The 23621-nt window shown below is 47.8% G+C and overlaps 1 protein-coding gene across 5 annotated transcripts in view; it reads left to right on the top strand.

Moving 5' to 3' along the window:
* LOC140398211 (calpain-3-like) overlaps nt 1–23621 on the top strand; it is a 216282-nt gene that overhangs the window by 19189 nt on the left and 173472 nt on the right. For 3 of the 5 annotated variants that reach the window (XM_072486655.1, XM_072486601.1, XM_072486618.1), the window contains exon 3: nt 22614–22683. In XM_072486655.1, the coding sequence (XP_072342756.1) occupies nt 22614–22683 (70 nt within the window). Of the gene's footprint in view, nt 1–10048; nt 10387–22613; nt 22684–23621 lie in introns of those variants that run through there. The other 2 variants (XM_072486628.1, XM_072486609.1) reach the window with 1 other exon arrangement.

Below are 23621 nucleotides of genomic sequence, written 5' to 3'. Positions count from 1 at the left end.
GCATTGCTGCTTCACGGCGCCGAGGACCCGGGTTCAATCCCGGCTCTGGGTCACTGTACGTGTGGAGTTTGCACATTCTCCCCATGTTTGCATGGGTTTCGCCCCCACAACTCAAAGATGTGCAGGATAGGTGGATTGGCCATGCTAAATTGCCCCTTAATTGGGAAAAAAAATTAATTGGGTACTCTAAATTTTAAAAAAAAGAATAGCAGCTGCCAGAACTGGAAGGACTGGAACTGGTCCAATCACTGGCAAATCTTCAAAGATGCCCCGGTGGGAGGGCAACAGAATGGGAGCCTTTAGTAACTTGAGGAAGCAGGTGAAAATGGAACATTAATTTATTTTAACTATATACAAAGTTCTGTGTGAAGCAGCACCTCATTCCCAGTACAATCCTTGCTGGGAGGACTGGTCTGTCTAGGCCCTACTTTGTGCCAGCTTTCATACCAGTACATAATGAACCCCAGGCAGGTTCCCTCTGCACCCTATCTGGGAACTGTTGCTCTCTTTGGTTGGCTCTGAATATGGCGGTCAATATGGTCGTCTTCCTTAATTCTAATTACCTTTGCTCTAGAGTCGCCAGGTATCTTTCGATACCGCCACAAGGTTCAAACCCGAATACTGATCAAAGACTCGACACACTAGTTAGTTCAAAGTCAATGCTTATTTATTTACACACACAGTTAAATATACTCATGCACGAAACTCTACAGACTAAACTATCACTACTGCTAAAGCCTATACTTAGCTTTGGGCGCCCACTCAGTCAGAGGAACAATGGCCGTTGTCCAGTTCTGAGGCTGCTGGGGTCGAACTGGTAAAGGTCATCTGTCTGGTAGCGAGCGTTGACCTTGGACTTACTTGCTTCTGGTGCAGCTGGTGGACAGGTCTCTCCTCGATGAGAGCCGGGTCCAAGAGAACAATTCTCTCTTGGGGGCTCCTTCTTATACCCAAAGAGGCTTTGCGCTCTTTTGGGCGGGCCTTGAACTTGGCCCCAATCAATTGGGCCATTTCTTGATCATTCATATTGATTCTCATCCGATAAAAGGGGTGGGTGCCCTGATGGCTGGGCGTGTCTTAGGTGGCCGTTGGCCTTCTTTGTTTCAGTCTCCTCTGGCGCCGGGGTGTCTGCCTTAGTATCGGTCTTTCAAATGTTACTCTTTTGTTCCCGGAGATGGGTCATTAGTATGGTAATGGCCCTACAGTTTTGGTCTTGTCTGGGAGCTACGGCTCCAATATACAGACAAACCCTGAACCTGCTTGTTTTCTCAGTATTGTCCATTTTCCCTGCAATCTTTGCAAAGTGTCCATTTTGTAATCGGGAACTGGCTATCCCAGGTGGCTACACGCCCTCCTTGTGATCCTCAACGCGAAGCGTGAAGGATCACATTAACGCGTCGTCTTCATTCTCTGATCAAGCGGGGTACCCATAAGCACTTCACGGGCTCTACACTGCCCTATCCTATGAATCGCATTTACCTAAAATCATTTTACATACATACATCATTATAAAACTCTACGGGGCGCTATGACATTCAGGCATGCATTCCAAAAATTTTAAAAACTGGAACCTCTAACTATCCTCAATAAACTATCCTCACTTAAACAATCAAAAATAATCTGCAACATTTTAAACTTTACAAATAGCAGCAACACAAGTTTCTCTGGCTTGGCAGTCAAGCACAGAGGTTTACATGTCTTTATTGAACGAACAAACACACACAAAGAAAAACGGATGCACTTTAATTCACTTAAAGGGGTTGGGGGGGGTTTGTTGGAGTCCGAAAATAGGAGACCTAAATGTGTATACCGGGGTGCGAGAGCGGGAGGCTCTCCTTCGCCATTTTCTGAGTCTAAGTGGCTGTACGACATTGCAGAGTATCGCCAGTACTAAGAGTGCTTCTACGATGTAAGATAGTGAATACCAGGTGATAACTGATGCGATCCCGCTAAGATCCAGGTGAAAACCATGAAGGTTGCCTTCATCTTTCCTTTTGTCGGTCTTCTTCTTTCTCTTCCTCTGGGATTCCTGAGGTTCCATGATTCTATGGACACAAGCATAATATCTGTTATTATCTTGCTTAAGATCTTGTATGTCTGTCTGTCCTTTGTTGCCAATTACCCATTATGATTGGTCACCATCTGTGACTCCCTCATTTAAAAAAAAAACGAATATTTGTCAAGACATCCGAGAAAAATACTGACACAGTGCAAGCCGTCTCGCAGCCTGTGCGATCTACCATCCTAGTGTTTGAGGATGTAAATAGCATACGGAAGCAACCTAAGGTTCGCCAGAAACAAAGAAAAAGTTTCGAACTAAAAGTGCCAAAATGGGGTGCGTATGGGCCGCAGTGGGTAAGAAATGGGTGGAATCCCCGGGTTGGACGGTGACCAGTGCCGTTTGTGCTCTACCCGAGCGTAGCTGACCAGAGGGGGGTCCTCAGGCAGGGCGGGGACCAGTGCCGGTTCTCCACTGCCTGAGCGACCGGCAAGAACGGGTAAGACTGTGGTCGTTGTGGGGGCTGCCCCTCGTGATTACCTTCAAATCAGGAGAGTAGCTATGATTGGTGTCTGCCAACAAACTAGTTCCTCTAACAGCCATTGGGCATCAAAAGAGTGGTTCTGCCTGCGTCAAGACGTGGCGTGGGGCCATGAAAACTTGAAATTAACAAACAACATTTAACGTTTACATTAAACGAACAAACATACAACAAACATGGTGCAGGTTCCGTCAGAAAGGACACCATATCTCTCCATCGGTTCTGGTTTACCATCATCTGGACACCTCATTGCTCAGTAACGAACAGGGTCGCAAAGGGATTTGTTTGGTGGAAGTCAGACTCGACATCATCTTCTCCCGGCTACGATACTCTTGACTGGAGTAGTTTGGCTAAAGCTGTTTGGGGCGAATTGGGGTCCATCTTGTAATTTCGGATGAGCCTGAACGAATTGGCACGGTGCCAGGATCGTGTGTCGAGGTTGGAGCTACTAGGTTTTAATCCGTAATCGTCGGGCGGTGGGTCTGGGTCAGGGGCTTTGATGTACGTGATTTTGAAGGGGTCACTGGAATCATGCTCGGATTCGCTGGGAGTGGGGTCTGGTGCAGGGGTGTAAACATAACGTGGTGTGCTGTGGCTGTCGTCATTGCTATCGCTGTTGCTGTCGCTGTCACTGCTGGTTGAAGGAAGGGAGAGGCGGAGTCGTGCCTCGGGGGTGGAGTTAAAGATGTGTCTGAGGACAGGCTGGACTGGCTGGGGGAGGGTAGGAATGCATCATCTGTGGGCGGGGCATGCTCGTCTGCTGCTGCGAGCGAGATATGGTGTGCATTGTTGTTCTGCGAGCCATAAGCCTTTAGCTGGTTTATGTGAAACCACGCAGACTTGCCGTTGGGATATGTGATCTTGTATACCGAGGGGCTGACTTTGTCAGAGATGGAGTATGGTCCGGAAAATTTGGGGGAAAGGAATGAACTGAGGTTGTATAGGGAAAGCATCACTTGCTGCCCTACTGCAAACTCGGTGGCATGTACTGATTTAGCGAAACAAGCTTTGCTTTGTTTCCTCCTGGTCCCAAGTCTCACAGCTGCTGCGAGCTGGGCTGCCTTTATATTCTCAATAAGCTGCTGTACAGCATTTTCATGTGTGAGGGTGGTGACTGTGGGGCTGGCCAAATCCAGTCTTAATAAAAACTCTGTCCCTCTCATGGCGCATCCAGTCATGAGGGTGTGGGGGGTGTATCCTGTGGACGTGGATACTGTGTTTCGTAGGAACATCAAAGCAAATGAGAGAACTGAATCCCAGGTGCTGTTCTGTTGCACCATTTTCCTGAGAGTGGCTTTTAGAGTTCTGTTCATCCTCTCTACAATGCCGCTGACTGGGGGTGGTATGCTTTGTGAAACTTCTGCCTAATTCCAAAAATTGTGAGGACGTTCTTCATTACTCGTCCTGTAAAATGGGAGCCTTGATCGGATTCTATGCTGCGTGGGAGGCCCCATCTTGTAAAGATATGCTGTGTTAGGATTTTAGCTGTTGTTTTAGGCCGTATTCGTTCTGGATGGAAAAGCTTCCACCCATTTTGTGAAGGTGTCGATGATCACCAACACATACTTAAAACCATTTCTGCAGGGGGGTAGGGGTTCTATGTAATCTATCTGCAAATTCGTCCAGGAGCCATTAACGGGGCGGGTGTGACTAAGCTGAGCCTGTCTTGCATATCTGTCCGGATTGTTCTGGGCACAGATCAAGCAATTTTCAATGTAATGGGTTACATCGGCTTTTAAATCAGGCCACCAGCAGAGAGGTCTCAGGTGGGTAAGGGTGGGTTCAATGCTTTGGTGTACATGATTGTCATGGAACTGACAAATAATCTGGTTCCTGTCCTGGCTGGGAACTACATAAATTCCGTCTTTCAAAATTACACCGTCATGTGTGGTTATTGCGTTCTTAAACTTATCGTACAGGGCTGGGAAGGTTCCTTTTAAACTTCCCTGAACTTTTCATCTTCTTTTGGCCTTTCGCTAGATCCTGAATGTTGGTCTGTGAGACCTGAACTGCGTGTACTGGGGTACTCTTGGGGGGGTTCCAAAAGTAAGCATGCCTGGAGCCTGCCTTCGCTAGGGCGTCTGCTTTAACATTACCAGGGGGTGAAGAACGGTGATGACTGCGAACCTTAATGATACCATATTTCCTATCTTTAGCTGTCTCTAGGATATGCCAGAGTAATAGGGTTGAGGGTAGGGGCTTTCCGTCTGTGGAAACAAATCCTCTAGTTTCCCACAGAGGTAGGAATTCTGTTAAACTATTACAGACATATAAACTGTCCGAATATATGTCTGCTGGGGTCGGAAACGAGCCAGGGTGATCAACAATGTAAGCTATGACTGCCAGTTCTGCTGCATGTGAGCCTAGATGTCCTGGTAACTTTAATGAAATCTCTTCAAGGGCGCATCCCTGCGCGTCCTCTACATAAATGCCGCAACCGGTTATTCTCTTTCCATTCAAAACTGTGGAGGAGCCATCCACATAAATTTTCAGGGGTGCGCACGTGTCTGTGGGCTGGGGTCTCTGGGGTGTATTACCTGCTTTCCTGGGAGCTGACTTAGGTATAAATGGGCCTGAATTATGGTTTGTGGTGATGATATCACACTCATGTGGGGTACCTGCATATTGCAAATTGTCGGCTAGAAAAGTGTGGGTCTTGGTTCTTTTAACTGTAATGTCCCGTCCCTTTAAAGAATGGTCCAAGGGCTGCGCGGATTTGGCTGACTCTGCCATCTTTAACTCGACCGTCTAATAATAGCTGTGTTGGGGTGCGTTCAGTGAGAATGGTGATGGGGTTGAGTCCTGTAATGTAGGCGAAGTACTGTACTGCCCAAAAAACTACGAGCAGGTGCCTTTTGCAGGCAGAAAATCCTTGCTCGATACGATCTAACACGCATGAGGCGTATGCCACGGGGCCTAATCGGTCATGGTGTTCCTGGAGGAGCACTGCCGACAGGGTTTGGTTGTTTCTTGCTACTTCGATTGCGTATGGGGAAAGTGGATCTGGGACCTGTAATGCGGGGGCTGTGCTGAGGGCTCTCTTTAAAGCATCCACGGCATCCGTGTGCTGTGGAAGCCACTCCCAAGGTGCCTGTTTCTTGAGAAGGTCGGATAGAGGCGCTGCTTTTGTGGCGAAACCATCGATATGGTTTCTGCAGTAGCCAACCAGTCCTAGAAATGACCGGCGGGCTGAGACATTATGGTGAAGGGGCAATTTGACGATCGAGTCAATTCTCTTTTGCTCGATCTCGCGTTTACCATGAGTGATTACTGTACCCAAGTAAATCACTTTTTCCTGCAAAATCTGGACCTTCTTGGGGTTGACTTTACATCCAATCTGTTTTAGGAGTCCTAGGAGTTCTGCGAGAAGCAAAATGTGCTGTCCCTTTGTGTCTGTCTGTAGGAGCAAGTCATCTACATACTGGACCAGACAATCGGGTCAGGAAAATTTTGCTAATCCATTTGCCAGCTGTCGGTGGAAAATGGAGGGGGGGGGTTGTGGAAGCCTTGTGGAAGGCACGTCCATGTGTATTGTTGTCCCTGGAATGTAAAGGGGAATTTGTATTGGCACGCTTTATCCAATGGAATGGACCAAAAGCCGTTGCTAATATCCAAAACCGAATTTTTTTTTGCCTGGAGTCCCTGTTGGTCATGGTCTCGGGATTCGTGGCTATGGTGGGGGCTGCTACTGGGGTTACTTTGTTCAGTTCCCGGTAATTAATGGTCAGTCGCCATGATCCATCGGGTTTCCTGACGGGCCAAATTGGTGCGTTATTCGTGGAGGCTACTGATCGGAGTATGCCTTGGTCAAGCAGACTCTGTATTACTTTGGAGATCTCTCCCTCTGCTTCTTGGGGAAAAACGTACTGCTTTTGGGGTCTGGGGTCGGGACCTGTGATATTCACTAAGCCAGCTATCTTGCCACCGTCGTACTTGTGCTGTGCAAATGCTGCTTTGTGTTGCTGTAGGACTTCCCTAACCTGTTTGTCCTGACTAATGGCTCGAGGGTCGAACCAGAAGTCTCCTACTGCGCTGATTCTGTTTGCATACTCTCCAACTGTGACCGTGGCGGGGCCTCGTGCTGCCTTTGCCATTCTCCATACACATTTATTTACCGGATCAAAAGAGAGGTTGTGGGAGCTCATAAAGTCGATTCCTAGGATGTGTTCAGCTGTTTGGGGTAGATTGACCAAAACTACAGGGTGTTTAGTCGTAATGTTCCCTATTTGTATCGCTACAGGGGCTGTGATGTATCCTTGTTGTAAATGACCTGTGAAGCCGCTGAGTGTGATGGTGTCTGTTGTGGGCCACGTGTCTCGTTGAAACATCGTGGAGGAATTGAGCGAGGTGCGGGACCCTCCTGTGTCCCAAAGAAATTCTACGGGGAGTCTCCGGACTTTGCCTGATACTACCGGTCTACCGGACTTGTCCCAAAGGGTGTCGCAGACCCAAGTTGGGGAGCCCGAACACCGTCAGTCGGTGCCGTTCATGTCTGCGTTCTCTGAATGGGCGCTGACGCTATGGATTGGCTTTGCCCTATTCTTATTTAGGGTGCCTGTCTGTTGGGTTTTCTGCTGCTTTTGGGGCACGTTGCACTCTCGTGCATAGTGTCATAATTGTCCACAATTGTAGCATTCCTGGGATTTAGGTTGCGGCGGGCTGTTCCTGCCCTCATTTACCCATGCGGGGTTCTGGTGCGTCCTAACTGGATTCATGTCTGCCTGCTCTTCCTCTGGTTTTGCAAATGCGGTTTTGCCTTGGACGGATTGTTCCCAAGTGCGGGACAATCTTTTCAAAACCCATTTCTCGTTGTGAGCCTCGTCTGAGGGGTGGTAATTTGCGCAAGCTCTCTGTCCTGCCTCTGTCGCATGAGAGACTAGGATTCGAGTCCATTTGGCCATATTATCCGCGGACAAATGGGCGCGGGCTAACTCTCCAAATACTGCTGTGAAATGTATCCACAAGCGTCCAGCAAACGCTGTGAGGTGCTCTGTTTTCTTTTGCCTAAACTTGTTTAGGCCTTCTACGGGGTCTCCTCTGTTATAGCCGATCGCATCCAGGATCGCTGTGTGCATCTCTTGGAGTGTGCCTCCTCCTACATTCTGTGGGTCGGGAAGGGCTGCCACGACTGAAGGGTCGAGGCTTAAAACTGTGAGCTTCACTTGCTCCTTTTTGTCCAGGCCGTACATGGTAGCCTGCTGTTTAACTCTGGCGAAAAGCTGGTGGGGGTCTGATGTGGGAAGGAACAGTGAAATTTTTCCACATGCATCCCGTAATTGGGTCACGGTTAACGGGATTGTATATAGGAAATCTGCGTTTCCTTCTGCTGCGGCCCTGCGGTGTGTGGTTACAGGGTTCATGGGTGTGTGTTCTGCTTGATTCTCTGAGCCTGCCCGCCGAAATCACGCTCGGTGCGGGGGCGGAAAATAGCAGGTCAGACCCGCGATCGGGTCCGACGTCTTCCCGCAATTCTCCGCCGACCGGAGAATTGCCGCCAATCGAGCGCACGCGGTCGACACAGCACCGGTCGGGGGCCATTGAAAGAGACCCCCACAGTGATTCTCCGCCGGCAGCTGGCCGAGTTCCCGCCGGCGTGATTCCCTCACGGTTCCACCCGGCGGGAGCTCGGAGTGGCGGCTGTCCTGGTGCTGGGTGGGGGGATCCATCACCGGCGGGGGGCGGGGGGGGGGGGCCTCCAGGAAAGCCAGGGTTCCGATCGGGGGCCACCGATCGGCGGGCGCACATGATCTGGGGGGGCCTATATTGAGGGAGCTGGCTTGCTGTGTGGGTCCGCCACGTTGCGCGGGCAGTGCGCATGCCCAGACCCGCAGCTGGAAGTGCAGAGCCCCGTATCGGCAGTCGGAGCTACGTGGACTACTCCGGGGCCCTGCAAGCCTCCTTCAAAATGAAGAAACACTCTGGACTTTCTCCATAGCCCCATTTTCAGAGAATTCCGCACATGGACTCTATCTTGGTTTCCAGATTGCGGTGTCTGCTGTAGAGCTGGTGTACGAGATGGTTGAGCAGTGTGAGAGAGGTGCGACAGCAGAGTCTCTCAGCGTAGTTTGTCTTGTAGGTTGACTTGAGTGGGTTTGTGATCTGTAGTCTTTTCAGGACTGTTGTTAAAGATTGCTCTATATTGCTTACAGAGAGCCAGCATGGACTGAATTGTCTCCTGTGCCAGAACAACACTATCCATTTAAGGTGAAGCTAGATAAACAAATGAAGGATAAATAAATAAATAAAAGGATAGGAGGAGGTTCATATGGAGCATAAACTCAAGCATTGATGTGTTGGGCTGAGTGACCTGTTTCTGTGCTGTAAATACTATCTAAATTATGAAAGAAGCTGGCACCACTAACACCAGTCTAAATTGGGATGAAAACAGTTCTCGTAAGTGTGTCTGTTAGATGGTTTTGGATTTTGCTGTCTACCAAGGACAATAATCAATGAATTGGGTCTTTCTTGAGGTCACTTGCCTTCTTGGCAGGCCTGCATTTGACCGCAATGTGTTAAAAACTGCCCAGATCAGGCAGCTTTTCTGCAGTATTTTGTTATATGTTTAGCTCACTTGCTTCAACCATTTAGTTATACATTATAGTGTGAGGCACAACTCATGGTGTTAAGTGCTCAAGTTATGGGCATGCAGGCATAAATTAATTTTGCTTGTATATTAATTTAGAAATTATAATAAAGAAATGTTGTAGTTTAACTTGAAATGTTTACTTTAGCAAGCAGTGGTGTGGGAGGGTTAGGGTGAGCCCCTCATACCTCTGCGTAGTAGAGTGTTTGAGATAAAGAGAATTGGTAATGCTGCTGTGTGCAGATCCCTTTGTTCCATGCATGATGTGTAACAACCTCCAGTTCATAGGATATGTTGCCCTCCTATAAAATTTGGCTTGATCCTGGAAGCACAAATGTTGAGTGTTGGAAGAAGCCTGAAATCTAACAAGTTAAATCAGTGAGAACAGAGACAAAAACTAAAGAAAACACAGACATTTAACTCTATACAGCGATTGAAAAGTGAGTGGGTCAGAAATATAGAAGAGAAATGCATTAGCACCTGATGTCGCTAGCTCAAAAACAGCCCAGCCAGGGCTACAAGACCAACAATCAATGGGTTTGTGTCTCTATTGGATTAAAGTCTATAGTGTGTCACACACACAGCCCATTGAATGCAGCTTTAAACGTCAATGCCATTTGCTGAGGCAGACTGGGCCTCTCTCAGTTCTTTCGATACAAAAAAAAGATATTTATCTCTATTTCTCTTGCTATTCTTCGTCAATGCTATCAACACAACCTTTCTGACTGTTGTCACTCAGCAGTCCCTCAGCGTAAAGGTTTTGTTCTTTCGCTATTGTATTTCGGCCAATGGCCTGAGGGAGATCAGCTTTTGTACTCTATTCCACAGGTGTGACGTTGCTTGAAACCCGTCCAATCAGGAATGGGGAGCCTGGATTTATGCCAGGAGTTTGTGTCCTCTGAAGGTATTGTAACGGGCCGGCTGACATCATCTGCTCCTGGGTGAGGTAGTTGCTGCCTCATTAGCCCCTCTGCTGATTGAGATCGAAGTGAACATCTTTTGCTGGAAACCATGCCATACACAGCATCCGGGCATTTCTGTGACCGTCTGGTGCGTGAGAGGCAGAGGAGGGAGGGGGAAGGGTCAATTCACAAGCCCGTCAGATTTTATGAACAGAACTTTGTGACGCTGAAGCAGGAATGCCTGCAGAAAAAGATTCTGTTTGAAGATGATATGTTTCCAGCCACTGTGGAGTCCCTCGGGTATAAAGAACTGGGACAAAAGTCCACAAAAGTGAAGAACATATTGTGGAAAAGACCAAAGGTAGGGATCTAAGCAGAATCTATTTTTCAGAAGGTGTCCTGCCTCGTAGGATATGTGAAGTTGGAGTCCCTAAAGTTACTCTGAGGGAAGTCTGTGGTTGAGGATGGGAGTAATTGCAGTTGCTGTCAGTAAAGAGAAGTCTATTCACTATGACGTGTTGGTGAGGGTGGGAGTTGTCGCAGCTACTGTAATTGATGGGCAGTCTGCATTATGATGGCTGAGTGAGAGTGGGAGAATTGGCAGTAATGGTAATTGAAGAGCAGTATGTGTAATCTGAGACTGGATACAGGTGGGAGTACTCACAATTACTGCGAGTAAAACACTCTCTATAATAGGAGAGTGAGGTTAGGAGTACTATAAGTTTTTTTTAAATTCATTTACGGTATGTGGGCATCCGTGGTTAGGTCAGCATTTATTGCCTATCCCTAATTGCCCCTCAGAAGGTGGTGGTGAGTTGCTTCTTGCCTTGAGGTGTAGGTACACCCACTGTGCTGTTAGGGTGTTCCAGAATGTTGCCCCTGCGACAGTGACAGAACGACGATATATTTCCAAGTCAGGGTGGTGAGTGACTTGGAGGGGAACACTGGATTCAGGTGGTATTATGCACGGTTACTATAAGCCTTTAAAAAAATTAATTCATCCGATATGATCACTGTTTTTAAGGCCAACATTTATTACCATCCCTAATTGCCCTTGGGAAGGGACAGTAAAGTATGTTCATAGACCGTTGCAGTCAAGGTGCTATTCCGGAGGTAGTTCTGGGATTTTGACCCCATGATGAGGAAGGAATGGCAATATATTTTCAGGTCAAGTGCATGTGTAACATTTGGGCAGCTTGGGACTGGTGGCATTCCCATGCACCTACTGCCCTTGTTCTTCTAGATCAGACGTGTCTAACATGTGGCCCAAGGGCTGAATGTGGCATTTGAGGCACCTATATGTGGCCCCCAGAACCAGTTTTCGAAATGCCAACCAAACAGGTAATTTTGAATCGAAGAAACTGCATGGAGCTACTCCTTCAATAACAGCGTGGAGCCAGGGAGCTAAGGGGCTGGATTATGAATGTGAGAGGGGGCGAGAGAGTATACTCAGGGTGAGAGTGCGGGGGGTAAGAGAGTATGTGAGGTGGTAATGGGCATGCAGCGGCAAAATATGTCTATACGTCTGGCTCACTTCTCATTCACCTCACCCACACATACCATCATGCACTCTCATCACATCACATCGGGTGAGGGTGACAGCCGGAAACACACACTCCCACCCTATTATGCGCTAATACTCATCTTTACTTATTAATCTTCTTTTTTTTTTTGCACAGCAAGTTGTTAATTTTTGCACCTCTTTCCAAAAAACTATGTTTAATGTTGTGCCAAGCTTTCCATCCCTGTTTTCAGCAGGTCGGAATGGCTTTCATGCCAGCGGGATTTCCCTGCTTGCTTGTCCTTGCCCCCCCCCCCCCCACCTAGTAACGGGGTTTCTGCCATGAAAGTCCCAGAACCTTTTCAGCATATATTAACATTCACCAGACCTCCTCGCTGTATAGTCCCCCCACGTAGGATTTTTCCTTTGCTATCATGACATCGCTGGGCTTTACAAAAGGTTTTGCAAAATGGGAACCTGGTGAACAGTCCTCAGCCCCAAGGGGGGAGAGGGTTGTGCCTGGGCACTGCCAACAGGCACTGACACTGGTACTGCAGGGGTAGTACTGGGGGCAGTCCCCGAGCCCTGCCAGGGGGCACTGCACTTCCAGGGGGCACTGCCGGTGGGGGCGGGACGTCCAATGGGGTGCTTCATGGGGGGTTCCTGAGCGATGGGGGAGTGGCACTGTGTCCTTGGGGGTTTTGAAAAAATACATATTTTTCTTTGACTGGTGTGTCCTTTAAACATGGCGCTCAGAACTTTAGAGAGCAGTTGTTGCTGAGTCCACCCTGCCAACGTCATGGAACCCTCCTGCTGGTCTTTTTCGGCACTGTGTTTAAAAATATGCTGGAAAAGTTGGCAGTGCAGCCGGAGGACTACACCCCGCTTTTTCTGCCTGAGTTCACATTTTGCACACCCCCCCCCCAAAAAATTAAAATCCCACCCTTTATTTTTCTGTCCTTTGCTCAGTGAGTGAGAAAAGTTGTCAAATGTGACCACTCCCCCGATGTGAAAAGGTTGGACTAGCCTTTTCAAGGATGGTAAATGTCATGAGGTTGGAAGTTGCATCTGAAGAAGACTTGGCAAGTTGCTGCAGTGCATTTTGCAGACGGTACACATTGCAGCCTCACGGTGCTGAGCAGGGCCATAGTGGTGGAGAAAGTGAATATTTAGGGTGGTGGATTGGATACTAATAGTGGGCTGCTTTGTCCTGGATGTTCCTGAACATTTTGAGTGTTGTTGGAGGTGGAGTAAGTGGATAATATTACATTGCACTTCGACTTGCGTCTTTTAGAGAGCGGCCATATTTTAGGGAGTAAAGTGGCTGAGTCATTCACTGCAGAATACTCAGCCTCTGGCCTGCTATTGTAGCCACAATATTTATGTGGCTGATCCAGTTGTTTCTGGTCAATGGTGACCCCCAGATTGTTGATGGTAAGGGATTTGATGATGGTATTGCAGTTTTTAAAAATTCATTCATGGAATGTGAGAGTCACTGGCAATGCCAACATTTATTGCCCATCATTAATTGTCCTTGAGGTGATCATGAGCTTCTTTGTTGCGTCACTGCATTCATGTGGTGTAGATACTCCAAAAGTGCTATTAGGGAGGGAGATCTCGGATTTTGATGCAATGGCTATGAAGGAGCGGTGATATAGTTCCAGGTTAGGCTGGTGTGTGACTTGGAAAGGAACTTGCCAGTGGTTGTGTTGTCATGCACCTGCAGCCCTTCATGATCTAAGTGGTAGAGATTGTGAGATAAGAAGGTGCTGTTGGAAGGACAATGGCAAGTTGCTGCAGTGCATCATTGCAGTCGATTTCGGCGTGAGAACAGCTGGTGAGTCAGTTTCAGCGGGAGCATTGCGGAAGTGGCTGCTGGGAGGTAAGTCAACCTTTAAAAGCACTTGTCTTTGCAGGGGCAGGCCAGTCGATTTCGGCGGGAGAATCAGCTGGTGAGTCACTTTCAGCGGGAGCATTACGGAAGTGGCTGCTGGGAGGTAAGTCAACCTTTAAAAGCACTTGTCTTTGCAGGGGCAGGCCAGTCGATTTCGGCGTGAGAACAGCTGGTGAGTCAGTTTCAGCGGGAGCATTGCGGAAGTGGCTGCTGGGAGGTAAGTCAACCTTTAAAAGCACTTGTCTTTGCAGGGGCAGGCCAGTCGATTTCGGCGGGAGAATCAGCTGGTGAGTCAGTTTCAGCGGGAGCATTACGGAAGTGGCTGCTGGGAGGTAAGTCAACCTTTAAAAGCACTTGTCTTTGCAGGGGCAGGCCAGTCGATTTCGGCGTGAGAACAGCTGGTGAGACAGTTTCAGCGGGAGCATTGCGGAAGTGGCTGCTGGGAGGTAAGTCAACCTTTAAAAGCACTTGTCTTTGCAGGGGCAGGCCAGTCGATTTTGGCGGGAGAATCAGCTGGTGAGTCAGTTTCAGCGGGAGCAATATGGAAGTGGCTGCTGGGAGGTAAGTCAACCTTTAAAAGCACTTGTCTTTGCAGGGGCAGGCCAGTCGATTTCGGCGTGAGAACAGCTGGTGAGTCAGTTTCAGCGGGAGCATTGCGGAAGTGGCTGCTGGGAGGTAAGTCAACCTTTAAAAGCACTTGTCTTTGCAGGGGCAGGCCAGTCGATTTCGGCGGGAGTGGAGCTGGCTGGTTAGTCAATTTCAGCAGGAGCTGAGAATTTTTCTTTTTTTTTTAAATTAGTTTTTTAGGCGGGAACAGGAAGTCGACCCGCGGACATCTGGGAAGACCCTCACCAATAAATTCTGGTGGAGAGGAAACCCGAGACACTACACATGTAGTGTCTCCCACCCGCCCTCCTCCTCTAACCTAATAATAAAACCCATTGGTCTGAGGTAAGTACCATATTTTATTATATTATTATTATTTTTTATAAAAATTTAATTTAGTTGTTAGCCAGATCTTGGTAGAAAGTAAGAGGAATGGCAGGGAAGGGAGTGCAATGTTCCTCCTGCAGGATGTTTGAGGTGAGGGATGCAGTTAGTGTCCCTGCTGATTTTACCTGCAGGAAGTGCTGCCATCTCCAGCTCCTCCAAGACCGAGTTAGGGAACTGGAGCTGGAGTTGGAAGAACTTCGGATCATTCGGGAGGCAGAAGGGGTCATAGATAGCAGCTTCAGGGAATTAGTTACACCAAAGATTGGAGATAGGTGGGTAACTGTAAGAGGGACTGGGAAAAAGCAGTCAGTGCAGGGATCCCCTGCGGTCGTTCCCCTGAGAAACAAGTATACCGCTTTGGATACTTGTGGGGGGACGACTTACCAGGGGTAAGCCATGGGGTACGGGCCTCTGGCACTGAGTCTGTCCCTGTTGCTCAGAAGGGAAGGGGGGAGAGGAGCAGAGCATTAGTAATTGGGGACTCTATAGTCAGGGGCACAGATAGGAGATTTTATGGGAGCGTGAGAGACTCACGTTTGGTATGTTGCCTCCCAGGTGCAAGGGTACGTGATGTCTCGGATCGTGTTTTCCGGGTCCTTAGGGAGGAGGGGGAGCAGCCCCAAGTCGTGGTCCACATTGGCACTAACGACATAGGTAGGAAAGGGGACAAGGATGTCAGGTAGGCTTTCAGGGAGCTAGGATGGAAGCTCAGAACTAGAACAAACAGAGTTGTTATCTCTGGGTTGTTGCCCGTGCCACGTGATAGTGAGATGAGGAATAGGGAGAGAGAGCATTTAAACACGTGGCTACAGGGATGGTGCAGGCGGGAGGGATTCAGATTTCTGGATAACTGGGGCTCTTTCTGGGGAAGGTGGGACCTCTACAGACAGGATGGTCTACATCTGAACCTGAGGGGCACAAATATCCTGGGGGGGAGATTTGTTAGTGCTCTTTGGGGGGGTTTAAACTAATGCAGCAGGGGCATGGGAACCTGGATTGTAGTTTTAGGGTAAGGGAGAATGAGAGTATAGAGGTCAGGAGCACAGATTTGACGTCGCAGGAGGGGGCCAGTGTTCAGGTAGGTGGTTTGAAGTGTGTCTACTTCAATGCCAGGAGTATACGAAACAAGGTAGGGGAACTGGCAGCATGGGTTGGTACCTGGGACTTCGATGTTGTGGCCATTTCGGAGACATGGATAGAGCAGGGACAGGAATGGATGTTGCAGGTTCCAGGGTTTAGGTGTTTTAGTAAGCTCAGAGAAGGAGGCAAAAGAGGGGGAGGTGTGGCGCTGCTAGTCAAGAGCAGTATTACGGTGGCGGAGAGGATGCTAGATGGGGACTCTTCTTCCGAGGTAGTATGGGCTGAAGTTAGAAACAGGAAAGGAGAGGTCACCCTGTTGGGAGTTTTTTATAGGCCTCCTAATAGTTCTAGGGATGTAGAGGAAAGGATGGCGAAGATGATTCTGGATATGAGCGAAAGTAACAGGGTAGTTATTATGGGAGACTTTAACTTTCCAAATATTGACTGGAAAAGATATAGTTCGAGTACAATAGATGGGTCGTTTTTTGTACAGTGTGTGCAGGAGGGTTTCCTGAAACAATATGTTGACAGGCCAACAAGAGGCAAGGCCACGTTGGATTTGGTTTTGGGTAATGAACCAGGCCAGGTGTTGGATTTGGAGGTAGGAGAGCACTTTGGGGACAGTGACCACAATTCGGTGACGTTTACGTTAATGATGGAAAGGGATAAGTATACACCGCAGGGCAAGAGTTATAGCTGGGGGAAGGGCAATTATGATGCCATTAGACGTGACTTGGGGGGGATAAGGTGGAGAAGTAGGCTGCAAGTGTTGGGCACACTGGATAAGTGGGGCTTATTCAAGGATCAGCTACTGCGTGTTCTTGATAAGTATGTACCGGTCAGACAGGGAGGAAGGCGTCGAACGAGGGAACCGTGGTTTACCAAGGAAGTGGAATCTCTTGTTAAGAGGAAGAAGGAGGCCTATGTGAAGTTGAAGTGTGAAGTTTCGGTTGGGGCGATGGATAGTTACAAGGTAGCGAGGAAGGATCTAAAGAGAGAGCTAAGACGAGCAAGGAGGGGACATGAGAAGTATTTGGCAGGAAGGATCAAGGAAAACCCAAAAGCTTTCTATAGGTATGTCAGGAATAAGCGAATGACTAGGGAAAGAGTAGGACCAGTCAAGGACAGGGATGGGAAATTGTGTGTGGAGTCTGAAGAGATAGGCGAGATACTAAATGAATATTTTTCGTCAGTATTCACTCAGGAAAAAGATAATGTTGTGGAGGAGAATGCTGAGCCCCAGGCTAATAGAATAGATGGCATTGAGGTACGTAGGGAAGAGGTGTTGGCAATTCTGGACAGGCTGAAAATAGATAAGTCCCCGGGACCTGATGGGATTTATCCTAGGATTCTCTGGGAGGCCAGGGAAGAGATTGCTGGACCTTTGGCTTTGATTTTTATGTCATCATTGGCTACAGGAATAGTGCCAGAGGACTGGAGGACAGCAAATGTGGTCCCTTTGTTCAAAAAGGGGAGCAGAGACAACCCCGGCAACTATAGACCGGTGAGCCTCACGTCTGCAGTGGGTAAAGTCTTGGAGGGGATTATAAGAGACAAGATTTATAATCATCTAGATTGGAATAATATGATCAGGGATAGTCAGCATGGCTTTGTGAAGGGTAGGTCATGCCTCACAAACCTTATTGAGTTCTTTGAGAATGTGACTGAACAGGTAGACGAGGGTAGAGCAGTTGATGTGGTGTATATGGATTTCAGCAAAGCGTTTGATAAGGTTCCCCACGGTAGGCTATTGCAAAAAATACGGAGGCTGGGGATTGAGGGTGATTTAGAGATGTGGATCAGAAATTGGCTAGCTGAAAGAAGACAGAGGGTGGTGGTTGATGGGAAATGTTCAGAATGGAGTACAGTCACAAGTGGAGTACCACAAGGATCTGTTCTGGGGCCGTTGTTGTTTGTCATTTTTATCAATGACCTAGAGGAAGGCGCAGAAGGGTGGGTGAGTAAATTTGCAGACGATACTAAAGTCGGTGGTGTTGTCGATAGTGTGGAAGGATGTAGCAGGTTACAGAGGGATATAGATAAGCTGCAGAGCTGGGCTGAGAGGTGGCAAATGGAGTTTAATGTAGAGAAGTGTGAGGTGATTCACTTTGGAAGGAATAACAGGAATGCGGAATATTTGGCTAATGGTAAAGTTCTTGAAAGTGTGGATGAGCAGAGGGATCTAAGTGTCCATGTACATAGATCCCTGAAAGTTGCCACCCAGGTTGATAGGGTTGTGAAGAAGGCCTATGGAGTGTTGGCCTTTATTGGTAGAGGGATTGAGTTCCGGAGTCGGGAGGTCATGTTGCAGCTGTACAGAACTCTGGTACGGCCGCATTTGGAGTATTGCGTACAGTTCTGGTCACCGCATTATAGGAAGGACGTGGAGGCTTTGGAGCGGGTGCAGAGGAGATTTACCAGGATGTTGCCTGGTATGGAGGGAAAATCTTATGAGGAAAGGCTGATGGACTTGAGGTTGTTTTCGTTGGAGAGAAGAAGGTTAAGAGGAGACTTAATAGAGGCATACAAAATGATCAGGGGGTTGGATAGGGTGGACAGTGAGAGCCTTCTCCCGCGGATGGATATGGCTGGCACGAGGGGACATAACTTTAAACTGAGGGGTAATAGATATAGGACAGAGGTCAGAGGTAGGTTCTTTACGCAAAGAGTAGTGAGGCCGTGGAATGCCCTACCTGCTACAGTAGTGAACTCGCCAACATTGAGGGCATTTAAAAGTTTATTGGATAAACATATGGATGATAATGGCATAGTGTAGGTTAGATGGCTTTTGTTTCGGTGCAACATCGTGGGCCGAAGGGCCTGTACTGCGCTGTATTGTTCTATGTTCTATGTTCTATGTAGATGGCACAGCTTTAGCGACTGTGCACATTGATGAAGACAGTGAATGTTTGAGCTGGTGGATCAATTGGCTGCTTTGTCCTGGATGAAGTACAGCTTCTTGGCTGTTGTTGGAGCTGCACTCTTCTAGGGAAGCGAAGAGTATTCCATTATTTCCTGACCTGTACCTTATAGATAGTGGTCAAGCTTTGGGGAGTGAATTACTCGTTGCAGAATCCCCAACTTTCGGACTGCTCTCATTGCCACATCATTTACCTGGTTGGTCCAGTTAAGTTTCTGGTCGATGGCAACCCTTAAGGTGTTGATGCTGCAGATTGAGTGATGGCAATGTTGTTGAATGCCAAGGGGAGATGGTGTGATTCTGTCTTGTTAGAGATGGCCATTGCCTGCCACTTGTGTGGCACAGACCTCTTTGCTTTTTATGAGCCCAAAGTTAAATGTCTTGCTGCATGTGGCCGCAGAACTGAATGCCCTGCAATCAGCAGCAAACATCCATACTTTTGACCTTCTGATGTAGAGACTGGTGCTGTGGTGATTGACTTCCAATAAGCACAACTATCTTTCTTTGTGCTAACATGGTTTCTGACAGTGGAGAGTTTTCCCACTGATATCCATTGACTTCACCTTTAGTAGGGCTTCCTGATGCTACATTAAGTCAAATGATGCCTTGTTGTCTCATAAATTCTATTTTCCGTAAACGTGAGGTCACCCCCAAACTCTGCTACCCATGTCTTAACTCAGAATAAGCCACATTCCTGGCTTACTGACCTACACTGGCTCCTGGTCAAGAAACATTTCGATTTTAAAATTTTCATCCTTGTTTTCAAACACTCTATGGCCTTGCTCTTCCTACCTTTGTAATCTCGTCCAGTCCCACAACACTCGTAAATATCTGCATTCTCTAATTCTGGCCTCTTGTGCATTCCTAATTATATTTGTTCCACCAATGGGATCCGTGCCTTCAGTTGTTTAGACCCCAGCTCTGAAATTAACTTCTTCACCTCTCTTCCCCTCTACATTGCTCCTCCTTTTCCACAATCCTTGAAATCCATCTCTTGGCCAAGCTTTTGATCATCCCACCTAATATCGCTTCCTGTGGCTCAGTGTCATACTTTGGTTTATAATGCTTTTGTGAAGTACCTTGGGACATTTCATTACACTAAAAACACGGGTTGCTATTGTTGGTATCTTCTGTTGAACTGAATTGAAATACTGAGGTAGATCGAGGACAGAGTGGTCAGTGTTAGAGCAAGGGGAGAATTAAAATGACCAAATGCAGAATGGGTGACCATTTTGTGGAACATCTCCATTCAGTCTGCAGGTGTGACCCTGAGCTTCCGATGGCCACAAGAAGCTCAGGGTCACGCTTGCAGACTGAATGGAGATGTTCCGCAAAATGGTCACCCATTCTGCATTTTGTCCCCCCATCTAAAACAAATCTAATTTTGAGCAGTGAATATAGTTAAAGAAGTACACCTAAATGGCTGTTTCATCTCAAAGATTTGTTTGGGACCTTAGACGATAAGAGAGGAGGTAAAAGGACAGATGTTGCATCTCCTGCACTTGCATGGATTAGTGCCTTTGGATGACGGGAGGGGTGTTGGGGTGATTGAGAAGTGGACTAAGAAGTCATGGAAGGAATAGTCCCTTTGGAATGTTCAAAGGGAGGGGAAGGGGAGGAGAGGGGGAAATGTGCTTGGTGACATCACACTGGAGGTGGTGGAAATGGTGGAGGAATATCTGTTGAATACGAAAGCTGTAAGGGTAGAGGATGAAGAAAAAGGGACTGTATCATAGTGCTGGGAGGGAAGGGAAAGCCTGAGAAAAGTTATGTGGGAAATTCATGACGTGGTTGAGGGCTCTTTCAACCATGGTTGTGGGTTTTCCTAGGTTCTTCATACATCAGAAATGCTGGTACAGAAGGTTGTATAATCAGAACATATTCAATGGGGATGGAGAAACTGGGAGAATTGAATTATGTCCTTGATGGAAGTGAAATGTGATGAAATGTAGTCAAGATAACTTTAGGAGTCATTGCTTTGATAGTGAATGATAGCACATCCCCATAAATAGAGAGAGAGAAAAGTCAAAGAAGGGAAGGGAAGAATCAGATGGACCATGTGAAGGGTGATTAATTTTTCCAGTTGAGGGAAAGAGCTGAGAACTGTACTGGGAAGAGGGGTGAGAGGGTGGGACCCAAGTAAAAATGTAATCAGGAATGCTTAACAAAACTCACAAAAAGGCAGACATAGCTAGGACCCGTGCGGGTATCCATGGCAACACCTTGGGCGAAATTCTCCCGAAACGGCGCGATGTCCGCCGACTGGCGTCCAAAACGGCACCAATCAGACGGGCATCGCGCCGCCCCAAAGGTGCGGAATGCTCCGCATCTTTGGGGGCCGAGCCCCAACATTGAGGGGCGAGGCCGCCGCCGGAGGAATTTCCGCCCCGACAGCTGGCGGAAACGGCCTTTGTTGCCCCGCCAGCTGGCGCGGAAATGACATCCCCGGGCGGCGCATGCGCGGGAGCGTCAGCAGCCGCTGACAGTTTCCCACGCATGCGCAGTGGAGGGAGTCTCTTCTGCCTCCGCCATGGTGGAGACCGTGGCGGAGGCGGAAGGGAAAGAGTGCCCCCACGGCACAGGCCCGCCCGCGGATCGGTGGGCCCCGATCGCGGGCCTAGCCACCGTGGGGGCACCCCCGGGGCCAGATCGCCCCGCGCCTCCCCCCAGGACCCCGGAGCCCGCCCGCGCCGCCTTGTCCCGCCGGTAAGGTAGGTGGTTTAATTTACGCCGGCGGGACAGGCATTTTAGCGGCGGGACTTCGGCCCATCCGGGCCGGAGAATCGTGCGGGGGCGCCCGCCAACCGGCACGGCGCGATTCCCGCCCCTGCCGAATATCCGGTGCCGGAGACTTCGGCAACCGGAGGGGGCGGGATTCACGCCAGCCCCCGGCGATTCTCCGACCGGCGGGGGGTCGGAGAATTTCGCCCCTTATATTTGGAGGAAATGATTGAATAAGCTATCGATTGTGAGAACAAGTTCAGCCATGGGAAGCAGAGTGGTGGTGGATAATGACTGCTTGGGCCTATATTCAAGATAGAAATACTGTGAACTTGTTCATGTTGGGTAAATTGTTTTTTAATTTGGACTGAAGTCGATTGTGGTACTCTGTCCTGTCCATTATAGACCTGGGTATGAATGCAGCTAAAACTTCAGGTGGCCTTCTCAAGCTCATACTAACTATACATTAACCTTTGGATCTGATTTAGGTTTGTCGCTTATGGTTTACTGTCATTGCTAAATTACTGAATACTGGCTAATTATAGTGCATCCTTTAATGAGCACTCTTTGACGACTGTGAATTTGTTGATGAGAACAATGGAACCTATCTGTTGAGTTTATTCCATTACATTATGGGCATTCATCAATAACACCAATCATTGTGCTCTGCCCAGAGATTTTAAGGGTCTCGGTAAACAATGCCACCTGTGGTCTTTAGACACAGTACTCGACGTTTTAAATGATAATTACATAGAAATTACATAGAAAGTACAGTGCAGAAGGAGGCCATTCGGCTCATCGAGTCTGCACCGACCCACTTAAGCCCTCACTTCCACCCTATCCCCGCAACCCAATAACCTCTCCTAACCTTTTTGGACACTAAGGGCAATTTAGCATGTCCAATCCACCTAACCTGCACGTCTTTGGACTGTGGGAGGAAACCGAAGCACCTATTGGAAACCCACACAGACACGGGGAGAACATGCAGACTCCTCACAGACAGTGACCCCGCAGGGAATCGAACCTGGGACCCTGGCGCTGTGAAGCCACAGTGCTAACCACTGTGCTATCGTGCTGCCCTCATCTCAATGTCAACATGACAATTAATAAATCTGGAATATAAAAGCTAGGCACGGTATGCCATGACAACTATCATCGATTGTTGTAAAACCCCATCTGATTCACTTATGTCCTTTATGGAAGGAAGTCTGCCTTCTGTACCTGGTCTGGTCGGCATGTGACTCCAGACCAACAGCAATGTGGTTGACTCTTAACTGCCCTCTGAAAAGCCGAACAAACCACTCAGTTCAAGGACAATTAGGGATTGGCAATGAATGTTGGCCTTGCCGTGATGCCCACATTCCATTAAAGAGTAAAGAAAAAAAATATTTTCCCAAGGTGAAGAGGGAAATGTTTGAGTTAAGAAAACATTTTCAGTTGCTGACAGGCCCAGCTAATTGGGATTTGTTTCCTTGTCAGGAAATCTGTGACAATCCGAAGTTCATCATTGGCGGAGCCTCAAGAACTGATATCTGTCAAGGAGATTTGGGTAAGATCAAAAAAACATTATCTGGTCATTATCACACATTACTGTTTGTGGGAATTTGTGCACAAATTAGTTTCCGCATGTCCTACATCACCATAGTGATGATACTTCAGAAATACACCATTGGCTATAAAGCATTTTGGGATGTTTGGTTGTTGTAATAAGCACTATGTAAATACAAATCTTTCTTTTTTTCCTGGTGACAACTGCGTTCAGGGCAACAAAATATTGCAGTGTGTGCTTCCAATGCCTTATATTATGCAACATTCTGAGGCCACTACTTATTCTGTTGTGTTAAGAGAGGCGAACAAGAATCAAGCAAATTTTAAGACTCACACCTGAACGCTAGTCACTGGTATCTATGTAGCCGCCCCCCAGTACAAGTCATTAAGGATGACAAAATTAAGGAAAAATAGCACAGCCTTTGGAGGGTTAATACGTGATATAAGAGCAGAGTTTCTTCCATTCTCCATAGAACAATTGGTGGAGCTACTGTATGCTGATGAGCATAAAATAACATTGTGTGAGATAGGTGCTGAGCCTCGGGTCAGTGCTTTGGAACAATGCCCATTAGGAGCAACACCCCAGCAAGCTGCCGACCTTTGTACAGGCTATTGTTTCAGCAAACCATGTCCTAACAATCAGATGTGCTACCAGTTGGATTCTCTGTGTTCAGACTGAGCATGCTCTGTACCATCATTAGCAAAATGTTTCTTTCTTGCATTTGTACTGGCGATAGTGGTATCATTGGCTCGGCCAACATTTGTAGCCCATCTCTAATTGTCCTTGAGTAGGTGGTGGTGAGTCATGTTCATGAACTGCTGCAGTCCACCTGCTATAAATACTTCCACAATGTTAATTAGGGATGGAGTTTGAACCATGACAATGAAGAAAGTGACATACTCTACATCAGGATGGTGTCTGTCTTGGATTGGTATTTC

This window comes from Scyliorhinus torazame, chromosome 2 (assembly GCF_047496885.1).
Source record: "Scyliorhinus torazame isolate Kashiwa2021f chromosome 2, sScyTor2.1, whole genome shotgun sequence".
NCBI lineage: Eukaryota > Metazoa > Chordata > Chondrichthyes > Carcharhiniformes > Scyliorhinidae > Scyliorhinus > Scyliorhinus torazame.
This window is presented reverse-complemented; position numbering and strand designations above follow the sequence as displayed.